General features: G+C 26.4%; 2 protein-coding genes across 2 annotated transcripts; one reads left to right on the forward strand and one right to left on the reverse strand.

Annotated features, from left to right (window-relative positions):
- The first annotated feature begins 678 nt into the window (after positions 1–678).
- Positions 679–2660, forward strand: LOC127288506 (solute carrier family 66 member 3). Its single transcript, XM_051315989.1, has 5 exons — positions 679–905; positions 1333–1507; positions 1929–2151; positions 2241–2361; positions 2441–2660. The coding sequence occupies exons 2-5, from the start codon at positions 1356–1358 to the stop codon at positions 2569–2571; spliced, it is 627 nt and encodes a 208-aa protein (XP_051171946.1). The 5' UTR covers positions 679–905; positions 1333–1355; the 3' UTR covers positions 2572–2660.
- A 101-nt stretch (positions 2661–2761) lies between these two features.
- On the reverse strand, positions 2762–23598 carry LOC127288505 (laminin subunit alpha). Its single transcript, XM_051315988.1, has 28 exons — positions 23136–23598; positions 21392–21538; positions 19620–20027; positions 19140–19353; positions 18607–18816; positions 18223–18495; positions 17801–17938; positions 17411–17683; positions 16963–17262; positions 16727–16885; positions 12064–14896; positions 11752–11980; positions 9630–10338; positions 9334–9560; positions 8502–9261; positions 8119–8402; positions 7870–8057; positions 7260–7800; positions 7057–7190; positions 6038–6881; positions 5407–5953; positions 5241–5327; positions 4932–5168; positions 4692–4858; positions 3864–4103; positions 3480–3642; positions 3133–3366; positions 2762–3051 (listed from the first exon to the last, which is right to left on the reverse strand). Exons 1-28 carry the CDS (start codon positions 23346–23348, stop codon positions 2783–2785), a joined length of 11028 nt encoding a protein of 3675 aa, XP_051171945.1. The 5' UTR covers positions 23349–23598; the 3' UTR covers positions 2762–2782.
- Positions 23599–23798: the final 200 nt, after the last annotated feature.

Raw genomic sequence — 23798 nt, forward strand, 5'->3', positions numbered from 1 at the left:
AAAATTTCAAAATTCTTATAAACTACTAAAAATTAATCAAGATTCTTTTAGAAGAAAGGAATCAAGATCAATTTTAATGAAATTTAAATAATAGAAATACTTTTTGAATGATTTCAAAATTGTTTCTTGCATTAATTTATTTTAATAATTCTAATGACATCTTTATTGATAAAATTGTTTTTTTTTTATTTCATGACAAAAAAAATGACATTTTGTAATAATACAAAAAGAAATTTGTCATTTCTATTTTTAGTGTATTAAATTTTTTTTTAATGTGATTTATATAAACTTTATTTTTGTTTCTTTTTTTGTAATTCGAAACATAATGGGCAACTATTGTTGTATAATAATAAAAAAAAAAAATTATGGAAATTATTATATAATAATTCTGACCTCTTTTCTGAGAACTGAAACTTTCGTTGTTATATTATATTTCGAAATTATAAAAGGATAATGGGTTCAAAACCACACTTTCTTGTCCTTTTTTTATATTACATTTATTATTTTTAATTTTTTCTTTCATTTCTCTTTTTTGAATCACCAAATAGTGTATGTAAATTAACATTTTTTAAATGTCAACTTTTTAAATATGAAATATAAAATTTTGCAAAATTACATTTAAAAAATGATAAAATATTCAAAAAGGCAAAGTTAAGTATAGCCATCTGTTGTAGATAAAGTAGGGCTTGCATTATATCGGTAATATGTCAAATTTAATTTCCCAACACATTGGAATTTTTATAAAATATGTTTTTCTTGTTATTAAACACTAATTTTGTTTAGTAAATTAATAAATTAGCAAATGAAATATTTAATTAGAAATATATGTTATCAGTTTTCACTATTTCCAGTGTAACAACTATTTAAAATATAATGAAACATCACACACTATATTAAACTGACAGGTAAGCACTTTTTTTTTTTATTAAATTTGTTTAAATAATTGCATTAGATAATTTATATTTAATCATTAAAAGAATATTCCTAAGTAGGTTTCTTTTTCCGTTAATAAATAATTAACTGACAAGCATTTCAAAGGCTTCATAATGACATTGACATTTTGAGGTTAGGTTAAATTTATAATAAAAATAATATTTTGACATTCTAACAATAATAAATAGTTTGTTATGTAATTGTTTATAGTTACTTAAGTTAAAAATAGTCAAAATTAGGGTAAGTTTAAGTCATGACATTTTGTACAATTGAATAAATTGTTCAATAATTATAATTTTAAATTCATATATTTACACTACTTTAAATATTTTGATGGATTAATTAATAATAATTAATAATAAAAAACAATTTTTAATTTCTTTTATCTATTATTTTTAGGTAGTAAATTTACTTTTTTTAAAATGGAGATATCCCTACAAGTACTTTCAGACTTTATAAGTCTCTTTACAATAGGTATGTGTTTTATTCTCAAAGTTCCTCAAATTTTAAATCTCATGGCTTTAAAATCAGCTAAAGGAATGTCGATATTAGGCTTATGCCTAGAATTAACAAGGTTCGTGAAAAAAATTAATTTTTAATATTAATTTATTTTATAATATATATGTAAAATAAAACGCTAAATATTTTCAATTTTAACAAACTTTGGTAGTTTATTTTTTCTAAATTCTTTTGAACAAAAATATGAATTTTTCTATTTAATGTCGCAAAAATATTATCGCTATAAATTTTTATTAATTATACAATTTAAACTATACAGATTTGTATTTTTTTTTTGGTAAATTATAATGCGAATTTTCAGTTTTATAAAAATTGTTTATAAAGTAAGTTATTTATATCAAATTACTTTTTACATTGATTCTTTTATTATTTTAAAAATAATAAAAGACAATTTCAAGAATTAATTCTTGAATTTTTTTTTTTTTTTTTTTTTTTGAATGTCTTATTAAAAAATAATAATAATATTCTAATTACAGTTATACAGTGATGACAAGTTATAATATTACAAATGGCTATTCTTTACTCACGTATTTAGACTATCCAATAATTTTGGTGCAACAATATATACTCATATTCTTAGTTTTAAAATATATGAATAAAATTAATTCCATGACGATATTAATAGTCGCTCTCTATATTATTATTTTTATTTCATTTGTACTTCAAATATTGCCAAAGTCTTTCTTAACTTTATTTGTGGTGAGATATTCTCAATTAAAAATTAGAATAAATTAGCTGAATTAGTTTGTTTTTTTTTATATATATAAAAATGAAATAATTAATTTCAGCCTATGTGTACTCCAATTACTGCGTCTAGCAAAATAGTTCAATTATTATCAATTCTTCGAGCTAAAAACGCAGAATCAATTTCCGTTTCCACGTGGTTTATTTCAGCTCTAACAAATTTTAGTAAGTTTATAAAAAATTTTTTTAAAAAATTTAATTTTCTATTGTGATAAACGGAATGTATTTTTTTTTCTATTTTCAGCAAGAGTTTTTACAATATGGATAGATTCTGCAGATGTTTTACTTTTGGGAAATCTTATTATTTCCGGTTCTCTTAGTTCTTCTATTATGTTCACTGTGATTTATTACAAATGGCATCCAAAATCTGATTAAATTCTCCATTCTTCTGTACAATTTACAATTATTATCATTGTAAATGATATTCATCGGAGAGTTTAAATAAATTTATTTCTTTAAACATACTTTTTTTTTTAATTAATAAAACTTACTTTAAAATTTATTTTAATTGAATACTATAAAATTTAAAGAAAAATATGTATTCACAGGAATTATCTTAGGTTTCTTTTTCATTTTTTTTTTTTTTTTAAATAGTTGGACAAACATTTGTCGTAACTTTACCACTTGTACGACTAGGATCAAATTTAATTGGATTATTATCAATCATTATATTATTCATACAACCAACATATTGTGCTTGTGCAGTACTTCCTCTCAATGGTAATTGTAGTCTCACATGACCTCCAATAAATATTGGACTCTTAGTACTGACAACAGCTGAATTTTTAAGTCCAATTCCAGGCGATGCTGCTTTATGATCCACTGACAGTAGTAGAACATTCTTTTGTTTGATTGCTGAAAAAAAAAAATGAAAATTAAATAAAAAAAAAAAAATTAGAATAAAAATTAGAAAATGAAATAAAAAAGAAAATTTACCTCGAATATTGTGCCAATTTCCATCGCATAAAGAATTTGGATTTGGTGGTTTAAATGAAGTTTCAATTGTTGTTTGTCCTTTATTTGATTTTATCATAAATCTAATAGTACCGCTGACCATTTCCAATATTAAAAAGTCCTTTTTTCCATGAACTGATAATAAATGACCGCTTGACGATCGTGGTTTAATGTCCATTTGAATATCCATTGTTTTGCTCACAGAAAATGTTTCAACTATTTGAATAATGAGAGAAAAAAATAGAAGAAATAAATTAATAATATGAAACATAAAAAATATTTAAAAAAAAAAAATAAACTTCTTTGGAAAAAATAATTAATGTACTAACCAGGTTTGAAGAAATTGCTGCCATTATTAGATGGATAGAAGAATATTCCGGGTTCAATTTTCTTTGAACATGGAATTAGACCAATTTCTTCAGCAGGTGTACCGACAGGATTTCCATTAATCATGAAATTATTCAAGCAGCCATCAAATGATTTATTCATTCCCTAAAAAGTGGCAAAAAAAAAAAGATTTTCATTATTATCTTAAAAATGACAATTTTTATTTAAATTATTCTATATTAAAAATATTTTAATTTAATATTATTAAATTTATTAATAATTTTTATTAATTATTAATAATTTTTATTAATTATTAATAATATTTATTAATTATTATTGATAATAATAATATTTATTAATAAATTAAATATTTATTAACTACTCACCAAAGTTTTAAAGATTCGCGAAGATTTCTCAGGAATTACGCCTCCTAAATAGAATGGAGGATTCACGTCAATTTCACCTTCTCCTCCAATAGCTGTACCTGTTGCTCGTGTATCTTCAACAATTAATTCACCATAATTTTGCTCTCGTTTAAATTGAACAGTGTGCCATTGATTATCATTAATTTTCACTGGATTTGTTATTAATGCTGGTCCACTTCCGCAGTCGAATTTAAAGTTCACCTTTTCAAAGAAAGCAGTAATTTATTAATTTTCAAAAAAAAAAAAAAAAAATGAATTCGAAAAATTAATATTCAATAAATAAACATTCAATAAAATAATGTAAATTAAAATTAAACCAATCAATTGAAATTAAATTAGAAAATTGAAAAAAAAAAATTAAATTAATAAAATTACAGAGTTGCCACGGGTCAGGGAAAATTGAGGGAAATTTAAATTTATCAGGAAAATCAGGGAATTTTATAAAAAGTACTGGAAAAATATCAAATTTCTAAAAATGCTGCTAAAAATTATAATTTTTGAAATTTTCAATTCAAAATTTTTCTTCTAAAAATTGTCTTCATTTTTTAGAATTGGAAGACCTCTTGAAATATTTTTATTAGTGTCCGGGAAAAAATTTAAATTCTAACTGGAAAAGTCAGGGACAAACAAAATAAAATTTTTGCGTCAACTCTGAATAAAATTAATTAAATAAAATTAATAAAATAGAATTAATTAAATAAAATTATATTAATTAAATAAAACTAATTAAATTAATAAAATAAAATTAATTAAATTAAATTAATTAAATTAAATTAATCATAAACTTACCCTTCCATGTTGAATGAAAAGAGCAATCAAATCGTCATTATTCTGACCGGATGCATAAAATATTAATCCCTCATCTTCAATTGTTTTAATATTTATTTGGAAATCAAAATCATATTTATATCGACCATTGATGGAACTGTATTCTCTTCTACTGTCTTTTTGAGTTCCTGTAATTAAAAATTGATTAATTAAAAATTGACTTAAATTTTATTTTTAGGAAAATATTGATAAAAAATTTACCAAATCTCCATCCCATTGCGCCATCAGGATCAACAGCCGGTTCAAATGGTAATCGACATTCGTCCACATATACCGGAACAAAAGGTGTTGTACTCTTAGTGGTAGTAGAAGGTGTAGTTATCTCTTCTTCAGATTCTTTTCCATCAACATTATTAAATTTCTCATTGTGTCGACCTTCTATTGGTTTTGCAGTTATTGGCTCTGGTTCAACATTTTCTGGATTTATGTCAACGATACCTAGGGAAAAAAATTAAAATAAAAACAAGGTAAAATTAAATTAATTATCAAATAAAAAATTGAAAAACTAACTATTTTCCGTTATGTCTGTATAATTTTCATTGTCTATTGGCAACGGTGGCAAAGGCCAAGAATCTTCAGGAACCTTTGGTAGTCCAGCTGAAAAAACGATCAATTAAAAATTAAATTAAATTATTAATTAAATTGAAAAATGTTTTTTTTTGGAAAATTAACTTACATGGTTCGCCTCCTCGGCATTTTCCAAGAATAGTATTTGGTCTATCGGTAGTGTTGGCAAAATTAATGATAACACCATTGACAGTGACATCACCAATGCAACCAGCAAATGGTTCGTGATGTGATTCAAATGGCAAATTACTTGGAGTACCTCCAAGATAAATGAAAGCTGATTTAATATCAAGTGGCGCACCTTTAGAATTATAATTATCCGTATCGTATGTATCAATTCTTTCAATATCAAGATTAATTGCTTTTTCATCAATCGTTGCCGTGACAACGTGCCATTCATTATCATCAAATTTCGTACCAACTGGACTTGTAGTCACAATATTATTTCCACTTTCAAAAACTAAAATACCATCAACAAGTGATAAATGACTGTGAATGATATTTTCATTTTCATTTTTACCCACAATTGCAAAAATCAGAGCATTACTTGTCACTGTTTTAAATTTCAATGTAATTTGAAGATTGTCTGTCACTGTCATATTTGGTAATTTAACATAACCGGGTTTACCATGTTCCAGAGAAATTAAACTGGCAAACTGAAATAATATAAATAAAAATTTTTAAAAAATAATAATTTAATTATATTTTTATTTAATTAAAGTATTTCTAATTTTATGAACCTTAACGGGACATCCAGGAACAACTCCAAAGGCCTGAAGATTTCTGACAAGATCAACGGAAGTCTCATGAATAATCACGTAATCGATACAGCCTTCAAAACCCTTTTGAGTCACTGTTGGATAGGGATGAGTCAAATTTGGTGGATAACCACCGAAGAATAATTGATCATTTGACATTAACGATTTAAATTCATCGGATCCATCATGTTTTGCAACGACTTTACCATCAATTTTCAAATTTCCTTTTTGATGTTGACGTATCGCTTCCAATGTATGCCATTCGCCATCGTTATACATTTCAGTTGAACGAATTTGTACTTTATCACCGCCAAGATAATATTGATATAGTACTTGTCCATTTCTCATTTCAATTGACAAATAATGACCATTCTTTCCCATTAGATACATAAGTCCATTCTTTTCTAAACTCTTGAAATTCATTCTTATGATAAATTCCGAATTTTTCACACGTAATTGTGACATTTTTTTACTTATTATCGCATAACCATTGCCATCAAAACGATAGCCAGTACTTGATTCAAGATTAATTAATTTATCACGTTCAATTGCTTGTCGGAAATTATTTTCAGCGTCGACAAAATTCCAAAATGATACTGGAACATCGCCAATAACAAGCTCTTCCATTTCGCCTTCAAAATAATTTACTGTCACGTCATCTTGAATTTGGAACGACGGTGGATAACCACCGACAAAGAGTTTTGATTTTTTTAAATCTAAATTAAAAACTGTATTCGATCCAGGTAGTGATTGTTCCTTTACGTAGAGTTTTTCTTTGCCCTCGCCGACATCCTCGCGAAGTATCAATTTCACATTTCTTCCGGTTCTGCCAAAAAAAGAAAGGAAAATAAATTACAAATTTTAATCAAAAATATTTTGAAATTAAATTAAAATAGAGTTATGAAAATTCAGTTTCCACGTAAAGTTTTCTTTATAAAATTCGAATAAATTGAATTTATATTATTCCAAAATCGACGTTGTGAAAAATTTTAAATTCTTACCTTTCAACAATTAATTGACGCCAAACATTGTCGGATACTGTTTTATTATTATTAACAATTTTCGTTGTTCCTGATCCAAGATCCATTAATAAAACCGGATATCCATTTTCAATGGTGAGTGCCATGTAATCATGCTGAAAAAAAAATTAATCAATTAAAAACAATAAATTTCTTTTTTTTTCACATTTTCTATTTATTCTCACCGTTTCAGTGCGTGGAATTTTCGATTTTCCTTCATTGCCAAGATACATTAGAAAACCATTAGAAATATTAGTTCTAAAATAAACTGAAACTTGTGTCGATGTTGCCAATAATGGAAGACTCTCGGGATTTTTTAATTCCAATGTTGTATTCTTAAAGAATGTTAATCCAACTTTAAATCTATCGGCTAATTCTCTTGCATTTGCAATTTTTCTCTTTAATCTTTCAATTTTATCATACAAATCATTGCCAGTTGAATTAATTGAATTTTGCCGTTGATTTAATTCATCAAGAAGACTATTCATATTTGGAATAACTTTATCAACTGAATTTAAATGGAAATTTGCTTGTGTTATTTCATGTATTGAATCAGAAATATCTTTTGATAATTGTTTTGTTGTTTTTAAATCCATTGGCAATGTATTAACAGTATGATTCATATTATTTAAAGCTTGTTGAATTGTATATTCAACTTTATCGGCATTATTCAAAGCTGTTTGAATCACCAAAAGAGGACCTTGTGATGTTATTTTTTCCAACGATCTGAAATTATTCGTTTTTTTGAATATAGAGAACAAATATTAAAATTATTTTTATTTATTTGATACATACCTATCAATATCATCTAATGAATCTTTGTTGTAAATATTTTCTCCCTCGATATCGCTGACGTATTTTTCAGCTTCGTCTAAATCGAGATTTAATTGTCCTTCGGTTCTATTAACTGATTCTGTGGCTGCTGTCAATAATTTTTTACTACGTTCGAAGGAATTTTTTGCATTTTCATCGATACCGCTGGACTGGAAAAGAAAATTTTGTAATTTATTTATTAATTTTTAATTTACTATGAAAGAAAAATACCTGACTGAGAGCTTGATCGGCTGCTTCGATAGCTTCCGCCGCTGCGGCTTCAGCATCAGAGATATCATTTTGAATATTTTGATAAACACTGACAGCCTTTACAGCGTCGGTATTTCTCGTGTCTGATAAAACATCATCCAATGCCAAAGAATCTAAATCAAGTTGATCTGCGTGTTTCTTTGCTCTTCCTATTAAATCCAAAATCATTGGCATTTCTTTCTCATTTTCCTGATACGTCTCCCTTAATTGATTTATCGTATTTCCTATTTTTTCCGATTCATTCGCTGAAAGTTGAATTTTAATTATATTTAATTAATTTATTTTAAAAATTATTTAAATTATAATTAAAATTATAAAATAAATATTTATTATTCAAATCCTACCTAATTCTTTCATTATTGGTCGAGCTTCATCAAGTGCATCGTTAGCTTTTTTATTTAAATCACGTCCTGATAAAATATCATCATTCGTTTCGTCAGCAAATTTCTTGACATTATCAATATTTCCCGTTTCAGCGGCTCTTTTATTTTCTTCATTTAATTTCGCTGCCGTTCTTATTAAATCCTCAGCCTTCACAGCCAAATTATGCAAATCATCAATTTTAATACTCAATGTTTTCATTGCACCATTTAAATTTTGTATTTCTGAACTGAAATTTTTCACTGGCGATGTATAATCCATCATTTCAGAAATGAGAATTGTCGCTGCAATTTGTTGATCATTTGCCTTATCACGAAATTCATGGAATGAGACAGATTTTATTTTTTGTATTATACTCTCCGCCACTTGTAATGCATATTCAACTTTAGCACCAGCTCCAATTTGAATATTTGATGCCAATGATTGTATTTCAGCGACAATATCATTGACAAGTTCAATTTCTTGTGCAACATCTTTTTCCAATTCATTCATTCCATTTAATGTATTTTCCGCACCTTCTTTCCATTGATTGGCAGCGTCCGATATATATTCGACTTTTCGCTTTTGTGCCTTTACTTCCTCATCTAATCGCACGATATCTTGTTTTAATGGGACAAAATTAATTTTACTTGGATCCAATAATTGTACCTCTGGATATAATTCATTAACCGAGTCATTGAAAAATCTTAGTCGTTGATTTGTAAAGTAGCTCTCTGCGACGGTCTGAAAAAAAGGAATTTTTTTTTTTTAATAAGTAAATTGAAATTTGTACTAAAGATGAAAAAAATTAATTACGCTAAAATTGTTGAAAACTGGATTGAGAGTCTCGGAGAGAAGATCAGTGACGTCGAGAAGATCATCAGTACAAGAATCGCATTGATAGCAACCGTCATTTTCGATCAGGACAAATCGATATGGACAGTGGTCACATTTTTCTCCAATCACACCAGGTAAACAGGTACATTGTCCTGTGGATGTGTTACAGGAAACTCCAACCGAATATCCAGTGTTACAACCACAAGCTAAAAAAATCGAAAATTAAAAAAGAAATTCAAAAAAGAAAATCAAAAAAGGAATTAAAAATGACTTACAGATGCAGCCTTCGGGTCCATAATTCCAATATCCATTAATACATTTATCACATTTACGTCCAGTGACGCCGGGTTTGCAACGACATTGTCCAGTTTGCATATCACATTGAGAACTTTCCGAAGCAGCTCCACAATCGCAAGCCTTACAACCATCGCAAGAATCAAAACCATAATGATTAATCTCGCAACGATCGCATTTATCGCCAATAACATTTTGTTTACATTCACAACGACCATTATAATTATTACATTGATCCATTCCACAACTATCGCAAAGACAACTTTGACAATCTTTTCTATCGACAGCGTCGCCAAAAAATCCTGGAGCACAAATATTACACGCCTGACCATAAGTGTTATTTAAACAATTGCGACATTCACCAGTTATTGAATCACACGATCCAATGTCATTTGTATCGATATTTCCTGAACAATTGCAAGGTTTACAAAAATCATTATAAACATCTGGTTGCCCATAATAACCAGCGGAACATGCTTCACAACGTGCTCCATAGTAACCTGGTAGACAATCGCAACTTATTTTATTTCCATCCTCATTAACTTGACAACCAGTTGCAAAATTATTACTGGGAACTGGAAGTGGACAGGCGCAAATTAAACAATCGGAAGGTGTTCCAATTGTTGCGTTTCCATAATAGCCTTGCTCACAATATTCACAATGATCGCCGGTTGTTCCATTTTTACAGTCCTGAAAATTTTTTCAATTTCAATTCAAAAGTTTTTTTTTAATTTTTGAGAAATTTATTACCGGTATTTTAAACTATTTTTTAATTAAAAATTTTATAAAATTCAATAATTGTTAAAAATTTAATAAAAAAAAAATCAGCAAATAAAATTACCAAAATTTTCAATTCAAAATCACTAAAATTTTCAAAAATTTTAATTTAAAATCTTCTAAATTTGTATTATTTCAAAAATTTTCTGAAATTTAATAATTTCAACTATAACTCTTCCAAAATTCATATTATTTCTCAAAATTTTGACTGTATCTCTTTCAAAATTCAATTTATTTCAAATTTAATATTTTCAAAAAATTTCAATTTAAAACCTTCTACAATTTTATTAATTTTAAAATTTTCCATTACAAATTTTCTAAAATTTAATAATTTTAACTATAACTCTTCCGAAATTCAATTATTTTTATAATATTCTTCAAAAATTCAATTATCTGAAAGTATTTTTCAATTAAAAACTTTTTAAAGTTCACTTTTGTCTGTAAATTCAATTAATTTTTCAGCAACATAAATTACTTAAAATTTTCAATCAAAAATCACTTGAATTTTAATTATTTTCAAAAATCTTAATTGTAAATCTTCGAAAATTCAATTTATTTCAAATTTCATATTTTCAAAAAATTTCAATTTAAAACCTTCTACAATTTTATTAATTCTAAAATTTTCCATTAAAAATTTTCTAAAATTTAATAATTTTAACTATAACTCTTCCAAAATTCAATTATTTTTAATTATTTTTATAATATTCTTCAAAAATTCAATTATCTGAAAGTATTTTTCAATTAAAAACTTTTTAAAGTTCACTTTTGTCTGTAAATTCAATTAATTTTTCAGCAACAGAAATTACTTAAAATTTTCAATCAAAAATCACTTGAATTTTAATTATTTTCAAAAATCTTAATTATAAATCTTCGAAAATTCAATTATTCAAAAAAAGTTTCAAATAGAAACACTGAAATTTAATTGTTGTCAGAAATTAAAAAAAAAAAAACCACAGCAGTTTAAATTGGCAGAAAATTTATTTCAAATTTTAAACCTTCTGCAATTCAATTATTAAAAAAAAATTAATTTATTAATCTGTAAATCTTAATTTTTGGTCGAAAATTTATTGACGATTAAAAGTAAAAAATAAATAAATTTTCTTAATAATATTCTTATAGAATTATTCTTATTAAGAAATTAATTAAATTAATTTACTTAATATCTAAAAAACATTAATTATTTAAATAAAAATATTAATACCTAAATAATTAAATTTAGTTAAAATAAAAAATCGACTTTTCCGACGTTTTTTTAAAAAGTCGATTTTTTTAAAGTCGATCCGAGGCCTTGAATTTAAAAATTTCTAATTCAAAAATAATTCTTACGTGACAAACTCCAGTGTTAACATCACAAGAATCAGAGTGTCCATGACATTGACAGCGAACACAATATCCACCATAAGGTCCTGATGAGACACGATAATAACCTGGAGCACATTCTTCACAAGAAAGTCCCTGATAATTTGGAGGACATTGACATTGTTCAACGCCACTCGCTAAAATACTATTATGCGAATATGACGTAGTTGTTGTGTCTAAAGTCACATAAGACAATCTAAAAAGAAAAAACAAATTTAAATAAAATCTTAAATTAAAAATAATTAAAATTATAATTAATAGAAAAAATATGAAACTAACACAGCAGTAAGACTCTGATCCCAATAAGTTGCTCTTATATAAATTCCCTCAAGATTTTCTAAAACCACCAAAAATTGTTCCCTCGTAACTTTCAATTTATTCAAAGCCAAAAAATTCTTCTCAACCAATTCCAATGACGCTCTATAATTTGTAAACTGATATGGTTGTTCGTCAGCATGATAAAAAAGAAGCATATCACCACTTCGTAAAATTACATCAGGTCCATCGACAGCATTTCCAAATGGTCCAGTCGAATACATAATCGTATAATTTAACCAGCCTCCATAGGACGTGAGTTTTTTTCCCAAATAATTATCAGGAGCTGTGAAAAATACAATTTTCTCCATTGTTTCACTTTGAGCAAAATCAAGTACCGTTGATGTTTCATTGACATTTTTCACCAACGATTCCAAATTTGTCACATTTCCATGTTTTTCAATAACAGCCACCGATTCCCAATTCTCCATATTCATAATAAATGTCCTATACAAATTTGATGAGACACATCTATTTGTCTTGCCAAAACAGAAACATTTACTGCAACCTTCTTCATTGCCAATTTGAAGATCAAACGTCCCTTCTTTACAGACATCGCAAGCCAATCCTTGAACATTTGTTTTACAATAACATTCAGCAGTAAATTGATCACAAATATCATCAGTTGTTCCACGATTATCACAATCACATTTTTCACAATGTGGAAATTGTGAATAACCCGGTAAACATTTATCACAACGTCTACCAACGACATTTTCCTTACAACTACAACTTCCATTGAGAAGATCACATTGTAAATTACCATTCAATACACCTTGATGTGCACAATTACAATCCTCACAACCAATAATTGGATGATAGCCATAAGTACCAATTTCACATTGATCACATTTCTCCCCCGTGACTTTTGATGGACAAATACATTCACCTCTCTCGGGTTCACAAATTGCTGTACTTGGACAATTACATGGTTTACAATCCGGAAAACCATAGAAACCAGTTTTACAAGTCTCACAACGTCTTCCAATAATATTCGGCTTACATGGACATTGTCCACCAAATTTTTCACATTCAAAACTCATTGTACCTTCAATATCACAATTACATGGTAATGCACGATTATTATAATGTGTTGTCAATGAAAATGTTGCATCACGACATAATCCCTCATCAGTGACATTAACATAAAAATGATTACTACCACATTTCTTAATAAACTCCTCAGTTTGATCGAATTGCAATTTACGTAAAATATTATCATTATACTGATCGGCTGGCACAACAAGAACATAATCAATCCAAATACCTTTACCCGTTGCCTCATTAAAATTCATTGAAACATTTTCCTCGAGAACAAATCTTGTTTCACCATCAATTTGTCGTATTAAACTACGACAACCACTACTACTTGGACAATGTGGAACTGGTACTTTTGCTTCATAATATTTTCCATTTTGTATCAATACCTCGAGATCAAATTCCGGATAATCTGGCTGATAATATTGTACAACAAAAATATAAGCACCTGGATAAGGAACTTTTGCATGAATATCTGCATTTTCATTATAAAGATAAATGAATTTTGAATTTTTATTCGTTATCCATTCGGGTGTTGATCCAAGATTTAAATCAGATTCGAATTCAATTTTTTTAGCATCTGCTGCACCGGGAAAACTACCTTGAACACATTTTTTATTCTTTCTCACGCAAGCCGATTTTGGTTTAATATAATCCAAGGACCATTCTTGTTGTGGAATGGCAATTATTGAATCAATTGCAATTGTTTTATTTACCTCGCCTATAATTTTAAGACCAATGTAATTTGTCGGAAAATTCATAATCGCTACCCTTCCTGCCGAATCAATGACAACTTGTCTACAAATACTGGTATATTTACAAGGATTTAAATTTGCTTTTCCTCTCCAATCTCCTGCCTCAATTGTAACACTCGATGTTGAATTCTCCTCCTTTGGAGTAATATACGTAACAACAAGAACATGTGCTCCTGGTTTTGTAATTCTCATTTCAAAATTAACTTCATTTTGCTCATTACTAATCAATGGCAATCGTTCCTCTTCAATTTCATCCAATGTTTCTCTATCCGTCAAATATTGTTCCACCGATTCACGAACACCATTTTTACTCAAAAAACCCCCAGCACCGTGAACAGAATTAAATAACGTTAAATTTGGATAACCATAATGTCGACAAAGACCCAAGTAACCAATTTCACAGGGAATATTAACATCCTCCGTTAATATTGTCGCTTCATAATATTCAGCAGGCAATAAAACAAAATAATCCAAAAATAAACTTTTTTTTGTTGCAATTCTTATTGTCCAATGACCAGGATCCATTACCATTGACGATGGTATTATACCCTGTGCACCGGCAACAGTTACAAATGATGGATTTGTCGTTGGTTTTAAATGTACCATAAATTGTTGTTCAACTTCCGATGGATTGTCAGGTGTTATTGTTATTGTACCGAGAATTGCTTCATTATTTGGATTAATGTAACGCAATACCATTCGATATAGTGATGATTTGTGAACATTGATAAAATGAATAATTTCATCTTGAATTAAACCAAATACGGCGTAACCCTTCCAACTATAGCCGGGAAATACTTCATCGGAAAATCCATAACGAACGGGATTATTTGATGGTGTTATACCATCTTCGGCTTCATATTGAAATTGATGGAGTGTTGGAAAATAATGTGCTTTCAATGGTTCTTTGCATGTTTGACCAGTTACTCGTGCTTGACATGGACATTGACCGGTTATTTTGTCACAGAGACGACTAATTGATCCTCCCACATCGCAGGCACAATCTATTTTTTTTTGGGGAAAATAAATTAGAAATTAGAAATTAAAGCGATGAGAGAAATTCAAGAAGATAGCAAACCCGTCGTTTTTTCAAAAAAAAAAAAATTTGTGTGACAATTTGTGTTAGTTTTGTACTAATTTGTTTCAAAATTCAAATATGTTTTCGAAAAAACACTTGCAAACATTTTCCAAATTTTTATTAATAAATTATTCAAAATAATTGTAATTTAAATTCAAAAAATGATTTTTTAACTCAGAAATATTCAAAAATTATTATTTTTGAAAAATAAATTTTGTGCTCTATTGTGCTTGTCCAGTACAAAAAGAATGTAACTGTAATTTTAATTACTGTAATTTTAATATTTTTCAAATTAATTCAATTTTTAAATTCAAAATTTGGTTTTTATATCGAGAAATATTCAAAAATTATTATTTATCAGAAACAAATTTTCTACTGTATTGTGTTTGACCAGCAAAAAAAAAATTAATTGTAAAATTTTCAAATATTTTTCAAATTAATTCAATTTCAAAATTGAAAAAAAAATAGAATTTTGTACTTAGAAATATTCAAAAATTATCTTTTCAAGATTTTTAATAATAAACTATTAAAAATAATTCTAAATTTAAATATAAAATACGATTTTTTAAATCAAAAGTATTTAAAAATTATTATTTTCTAAAAACAAATTTAAAAAAAATTAACTGTAAGATTTTAAAAAACTTCAACAATTTAAAAATTAATTCAAATTTAATATAGGAAAATACGAAAAAATAAATAAATAAATAAAAAATAAATACGAAAAAGGTACAAAATTTGGGTTTTGTAAATAGAAATATTCAAAAATTATTTTTTAAAAAATTTGGTGTTTGTAAAATAATAATATGTGAATAAAAAAACTCTTAGAAGCAATTTTCCAGGTTTTTTAATAATAAATTATTGAAAATAATTCAAATTTAAATTGAAAAAAAGATTTTCTAATCCAGAAAAATTCGAAAAATTATTATTTTTTAAAAATAAAGTGCCGTATTGTGTTCGACCAGTACAAAAAGAATTAACTGTAACATTTTCAAAAACTTGAATATTTTTTAAATTAATTCAATTTCAAAATTGAAAAAAAATAGAATTTTGTACCTAGAAATATTCAAAAATTATCTTTTCAAGATTTTTAATAATAAACTATTAAAAATAATTCTAAATTTAAATATAAAATACGATTTTTTAAATCAAAAGTATTAAAAAATTATTATTTTCTAAAAACAAATTTAAAAAAAATTAACTTTAAGATTTTAAAAAACTTCAACAATTTTAAAATTAATTCAAATTTAATATTGGAAAAAATACGAAAAAAGTACAAAAATTGGGTTTGAAAGAATTCAAAAATTATTTTTTAAAAAATTTGGTGTTTGTAAAATAAAAATATTTGATTAAAAAAAACCCTTAGAAGCAATTTTCCAGATTTTTAATAATAAATTATTGAAAATAATTCAAATTTAAATTGAAAAAAAGATTTTCTAATCCAGAAAAATTCGAAAAATTATTATTTTTTAAAAATAAAGTGCTGTATTGTGCTCGACCAGTACAAAAAGAATTAACTGTAACATTTTCAAAAACTTCAATATTTTTTAAATTAATTCAACTTGAATATTCAAAAATTAGTATTAATAGCTAGAAATATTCAAAAATTATTTTTTAAAAACAAATATACTAAATTGTGCCAATCCAGCATAAAAAGAAACAATCACAACATTTACTAGCCCAAAAATTATATTTTTGAAAAAACAAAATTTTCCTAACTTTTTGGACGTAAATTTTTATTAAATAAAATAATAATTACCAGAACATCCAAAAACATTTTCCTCCTGTAAATTATACGATCCATCGACACATCGAGAGCAACTTCTCTCAGTGACTGAGGGTTTACAAATACATTGACCAGATTTAGAATCACATTCTCCAATGCTTCCAATAACACCGGGTATATTGCACTGACATTCTAAAAACAAAAAAAGAATAAATAGAAAAATAAATTAAATAATTGTATTTTCAATGGATAATTTTCAAATTAATTACCTTCACAGCCGTCGGGATTATTGGCTTGTAAATTCCAAAAGAGTGGTTTACATTGATTGCAAATTCTTCCCTCAACACGTTCCTTACATTTACAAAGTTCACCAACTGGCAACGATCCACAGCCCATGAATGTTTCAACAACACCAGCTGGATCACAATTACAACCTTCGCATCGTGGAAAATTGTAGAATCCCTCCTTGCATTGATTACATTGAGGACCATCGAAATTTTCTTTACATTGACATTTTCCTTCTAAATCGCAAGAGACTCCAATCGAACCGTGACTATCGCAATCGCAATCTGTTAATTTTTATCGACAATCAGAAATTAAATAATAGGAAATAATTAAATAAATTTTAAATAAATAAATAATAGGAAATTATAATGATAATGGAAATGGGGTTTTTAAATTGTAAACGAAATTAAAAACAAAGGAAAAAAAACTTACTTATACAATCTGGAAATTTGTAATATCCAGGACTGCATTGATCGCAAGTTTTTCCAGCGAAATTCGCGAGACAGGAACATTTTCCAGTAACGTCACATCCAATAAATGATGAACCGATGGCGCTACAATTGCAAGGTTTGCAATTTGGATATCCAAAGTAGCCGTCGATGCAACGATCACATCTCTCGCCACCGTATCCTTCTTTGCACAGGCAGTGACCGTCGGTTTTGTCACAGACTCCGGGTTCAGTTCCCCGACTATCACAGTTACAATCTTGAAAAACATCATTTTTTATTATATTTTATTTTATTATTAATATATTTTATTTTAGTTAATACGATTATTTTATTAATTTATTATTTAGTTTTATTGTATGAATAATTTACTTACAGGTACACTCGGGATAATTGTAATAACCATCTTCGCAAATATCGCAAGTTCTTCCGCCGTAATTATTTTTGCAAGTACAATTTCCAGACAATACATCGCAAATATCGCTTAGGGATCCCAGAGAATTACAATTACAAGCTGAAAGAATAAATTTAATAAAAAAAAAAATTTTTAACACATGCATCACAGTACCTTTTCACCTCAAAAAAAAAAAAAAAAAGATAAAAAGGCAAATTTCTGAACTCTTTGCTAGAAAATAACTTTAATAAAATTTTTGAATTCAAATTCAAAAATAAGATGAAAATTAAAATATAAAAACGAATTAAATTTTTAAAAAAATTCGAATAGAAAACAATTTCAATTAAAAATTTGGAAATATTAAAGGATTGGAAATAATTAAGATAGAAATAAAATAAATTTACCTAAACACTCGGGAAAATTGAAGTAACCCTCAGCGCAAAGATTGCAATAATGACCGGCGTAATTTGGTTTACATGGACAGGAACCTTCAATAGCTTCACAATGATAACCATCAGTTCCATTGAGATGACACTCGCAAGGACGACAATTTGGATAGCCAAAGTAACCATAACTACATGAATCACAATTTGGAGCTTGATATTCAGGTCGGCATTCACATTTTCCAGTTGATTCGGCACAATTTCCCGTCGAGAAGAAATGATTACAATCACAAGCTGCGAAACAAAAAAATAATTAATTAAAAAATAATTAAATAATTAAAAAAAAATTCTTATAAAAAATGCAATTTTTATTAACGAAATAAAAAAAACTTTTCCGATACTCACGTTGACATACGTCGGTGTCATTCCAATGTTTTCTTTCAGGTCGATAGAATTTCTCTTTACAACGATTACAATTAATACCTTCCGTATTGTGTCTACAATTTTGACAAACACCACCACCTTCATAATTTCCATGGATATCCAATGATAAATGTTTCTCATCAATTTCCGGATCGTATTCGCATTCGTTTGTATGTCCAAAACAATTACAGGCTAAAAAAAATTAATTTTATTTTTATAATATCAATTTATTAATTTAGGAATAATTGCGAAATTTTTTATTTAAAATTTTGTAATTTAATTTTTAATTTTCGAAATTCGTTGCTGTTTTTAATTGGTGAAGAAAAAATAGTAAAAATTGTAAAATTTTCTGTTTAGATTTTTGTGATTGAATTTTTATTTTTCGAAATTCGTTGCTATTTTTAATTATAGAAAAGAAAATTTTAAAAATTGTAAAAAATCTGAAATTTGTCCAAAATCGAAAGCTGTGGACTACTAGAAAATAAATCAAATTAGAAAAGAAAATAAATAATTACGTTCGCAAGTGAATTTCGAAAGTCCAGTGGATATTCTCCATTTTTTTTGTTCGAAACCCTTGCAACAACTTGCACATTGTGGTCCACAAGTGTTGTGCTGGCATCTGCACACCAATTTCTTTGGCATATTTGGATCTAAAATATCGCAAGTATCTGCATGACCATTACACATACATCTTCCTCCAATACTGATGTCTTTAATCGAATAAAAATACTGAAAATTACAAAATATATTTTTTAAATCAATCACATTAAATTATATCATAAACACAAATTTTTTCCATTTATGTAATAATTCAATTTCCTATTATAATAATTATTTATTTATTTAGAAATTGTAAACGGTCTGTGTATAATATTATTATAATTTTCAGAATATTTGAAATTCTTCAAATTTGAATTAAAATTAATTAATTTCTTAATTTCTTAATTAAATTAATTAGAAATTTATTTATATTTCAAAAAAGGAAATTAACCTACCCTTCGAGTAACAGTTGGATCTTGTCTAGCGACAGACATCAAATGTCCGAGTAAATTTTTCGTTCTTAAAAAACGAAATCGCACATTTGTTGCTCTTGTCCATTCTTGCAATAGAGTTGAATTAAAATAATGTTTCGCCGATGGTCTATTATTTAAAATTGAAATTGGAATCTCCCCACCCTCGAGTGGTACAATTTTTGAATATTCAGTGGTACAAATTACACTGTCGTCTCTTGTAATTGGAGTATGACTATCGACACCAAAATAAGTTAAACAATCACTCTCAGAATCGGAAAAATATTGCCAAGGTGACCAAGTTTGTCCATAATCTTTCGATTTTTCCAAAACCCAAACACCCGGTCGTGGTGAATTTGCCATACGAACGTAAACATAGGCCACGTGAAATTCCTTAAAAAAAAAAAAAAAATTTCAATCAAAATTAGAATTTTTTTTACAAATTCATTTTGAAATTTTATTTAACTAAAATTTTATTTAACTAAAATTGAAAATTAAATTAAATTAAAAATTTAAAGTTTTCTATTTATTTATTTTAAATTTTTTCCTACAGTTTATTCAACTTTATTTATTTTTTTTTCATTTCTCTCTTTCGTTATTTTTACTTCTCAAGACATTGCTAAATGAATTTAACACCTCAAGTCAGTGTGAATTAATAAAAAAAAATTTGTTTTTTTTTTTATTAATTTTAAATTAAAAACTATTTTTTTCAAAAAATAAATTTTTTAATCATATCTAAATTGAAATGAATAATAAAATTTAATTTTCAAAGCAATAGTAACTGGAAAAAGTTATTACACAAAGCATAATGAGTTTCATTCTCCCTATTTTAGAATTTATACGAGTTCGCTGTGCTTTGAATCTAAGTTTAAAGCAGTGTAAGGGGAAACGTGCTTTAAGTTCATATCTTTAAAGAAATACAAAAACTAAGGCATGTGCACCACATGTGTGGGCGGGCCAAAACAGATGATCTCAGTTTGGACCACTTCTAAAAAAAAACATGTGGAAAAGATTCTTTTATGTATATGAATTTTCAAATGCAGATCATTTTCCTGTTTGTATAGACAAAAAAAAAATTGAAAATAAAATTCATTACTAAAAAATGTTTTTTAATTAAATGTCAGTAAATGATAATTTTTTCGTTTTTGAATAAAATACAATTTTTTTTTTTATAACAAAATAGAAATTAGAAAACAAATTTAAAAATTTTTAAGAAAGGTTTTTTAGAAATATGAATTTTAAAAATATGATTTTTTGAAATAGAATTTTTAAAAATATGATTTTTAGAAAAATTATTTTAAAAAATTTACATTATTCCGAAAATTCTTTATAAATAATAAATGATTACTCTAGTGAATTGCTGAATGAAGCTATGTCCTGTTTCGTTTTTATCATGAAACTCCTCCACCATGAAGATAATAATTCTTTATAAGAAAACAGGAAAACGCCTACGCTTTGATAATGTTCTTGGGTGATGGTCCTCTGAACATCCTTTAGTTTTTAGTTAAAAATCTTAAATAGAATCTTGAAAAAAAATTTTCTAAAATTTTCCACGCTTAAAACAAAATTTTTACAAATCGTTTTGGTTTTCAAAAAAAAAATTTAATTAATTAATTTTAATTGTCAAGCATGTAATAAAAAATTCTCTCTAAAAATATTCTTGCAAAAATTTGAGATTTCCGGAAATAGATGTAAATATTTAAATAAATAATGATGATTCGAAATAGAGATTTAAATATAAATTATAAAAACATTACCTGTCCTAAATTGATGGTCAGATTGACCTCGTTGTATTTCATCCCCCTGGAAAGGGGCGGTGATTGCCACCAAGTTTCCATACCATCGACAGCATGTTCTGGTGGATGACTTTTCTCCGGATCATTTGGATCACAATAATCGCAAACCTGAAAACATTTCATAGCGTTAATTAAATATTTAAAAAATTTTTTAATAATAATGATAGAAATTTTACAAAAATAATACTAGTTAATAAAAATTATTATTAATATGATTTTTTTTATTATTAATTTATTATTTTTTATTATTAATATTATTATTTATTTTCTCATGTAATTTTTATTATTATTATAAATATTATTGTTCGTATTCAGTTATATACTTTGTATAAATCGTAATTAGCAATCAGTTAATAAACAATGTGTAATAAACGTTATAAAATTAAAATTCTCATAATAATGAATGATATGTGAAATTATGATATTTCATATGGGGAAAATGTTCAAAGGTTCTAAAAAAAACTGTGAAAGAGAATGTAATTCAATGATATTTCAAGTTATCGTGAGGTCAACTTTATCACTTCCCCTTGTCGTTTTTCTTAGAGAATATTACCCAAATGGGATTGTATCAAATACAGCAGCATCCTTGTTTTGTAACACAGATCAGAGTACCCATCAAATTAATATTTTAAGTTCATCAAAATATGATAAAATTTTATGTGTCATCAACTTAAATAATAATTTTATAATTTTTATTTATGTATATAATAATTATTTAAAGGCAAATTTAATTTTTATTATTACAAATAAATAATAATAATAATAATAATAAATAATATTATAATTATTAATAAATATAATAAAAATTTAAAAAATATTAATTTTGTAACAAAAATTATATTTTACAAAAATTTTAATTTTATAAAAAAATTGTTTTGCAAAATATTAATATTACAAAAAAATTCTAAAAAAGAAAATTAATTTTATAAACAAATTATTTACTTAATATATTTTTTAAATATTTATTTACTTTACAAAAATTTTTTTAATTAATTTAGAATATATTCGAATCAACATTTTTAAGAAACTGAAATATTTGAAAAAAAAAATTTTTTGACGTGCAAAATGTTACGATTTTCTTTTAAAGAAATTGATTATCAGTATCAATTTTTTTTTTTTTTTACAAGTAAACATGAATCGGATCCCTCTCTTTGTGAAATTTATTCTTCGAAAAAGGATCCATTAAAAGGGACTTCGGGACTGGTTTTCGGTAGGCTGATCTTCCATACAAAACAGAATGGAGTTTGCTTCTTTTTGGTATTAGGGGACCTGTCTTCAAACTATTTCTATGGCAATCCCATAGTTGCCACAAAGGGATTAACTACATTACAAGGCAAACTCTTCTGATCTCGTATGTTATTCCTTCTATTTACAAAAAAAAAAAAAAAAAAAAAAAAAAAAATAAGAAAATTAAATCTTATTACACCAAAACATTACATTTTTTCTCAATTTAAATTACCAATTTAATTCAAAATTTGATAAAAAAAAAAATTTTTACAAACCTTGAATTTAAAAAATAAAAATAAAGACAGTATTTTGAATTTATAAATTGATTTTTTTTAAAACTTTTATTAAATAAAAACAGTTTGGAAATTTTTTTCTTCGGACACATTTTTTTTATCAAATTGTAATAAAAAATTGAAATCGCACTGTAAAAATAAATAAATATTATTTTTTTTTAATATAAAAGAAAATTGTAACTCACCTGTCCTTGAATTAAATTAATATCTTCCTTTTGATCAGCATTCGCACCAACTAATTTACAATAAAGTTCAGGACCCGTTGTATCGACACCGCATGTTGCTGATGCGGTAATTTCTTTTCCCTCTGCTAAATTGAAGTAAGGCGGTGTAAGAATTTCCGAATACACTTGATTAAATAAAAAAAATGGTAAAAAAATAACCATACACCACCGCATGGTGATGCCGGTTGAAAAAAAAAATTTTCAATGCACTCTCCAAGTTTTTCCTTCAATATTATAAATCACACGTCAATTTTATAACATCAAACTATAAATTGTCAGTCAACATTTGTGTAAAAAAAAAAAAAATCATGAAATTCCGGCGGCGTTTTGAACGCCGCCAATTTCTCTCTTCTTGAATTTTATAATGGGAGAGGCGCGTTCGGTTTCCCGTTTCAGACTGAGACACATCTGCATCCACTCGTCTAGGACCCAGGGATAGAGTCATGAGTGAGGGGATGGGAGAGTCAAAGATTCTGGATGCTGGATACTTGCACTAGAACATTTAAAGCCAAATAGACCAACAAAAAAGAGAACTGCTAAATTTCAAAACAAATTCTATTTTTGAATCACCAAAAGCATCACCATAATAATCTTTATTTCAATTTTCATCTCATTTTGGACCAA

Source organism: Leptopilina boulardi, unplaced genomic scaffold (genome assembly GCF_019393585.1).
Source record: "Leptopilina boulardi isolate dan_hultmark-lab unplaced genomic scaffold, ZJU_Lbou_2.1 LbouV2_392, whole genome shotgun sequence".
Lineage (NCBI taxonomy): Eukaryota > Metazoa > Arthropoda > Insecta > Hymenoptera > Figitidae > Leptopilina > Leptopilina boulardi.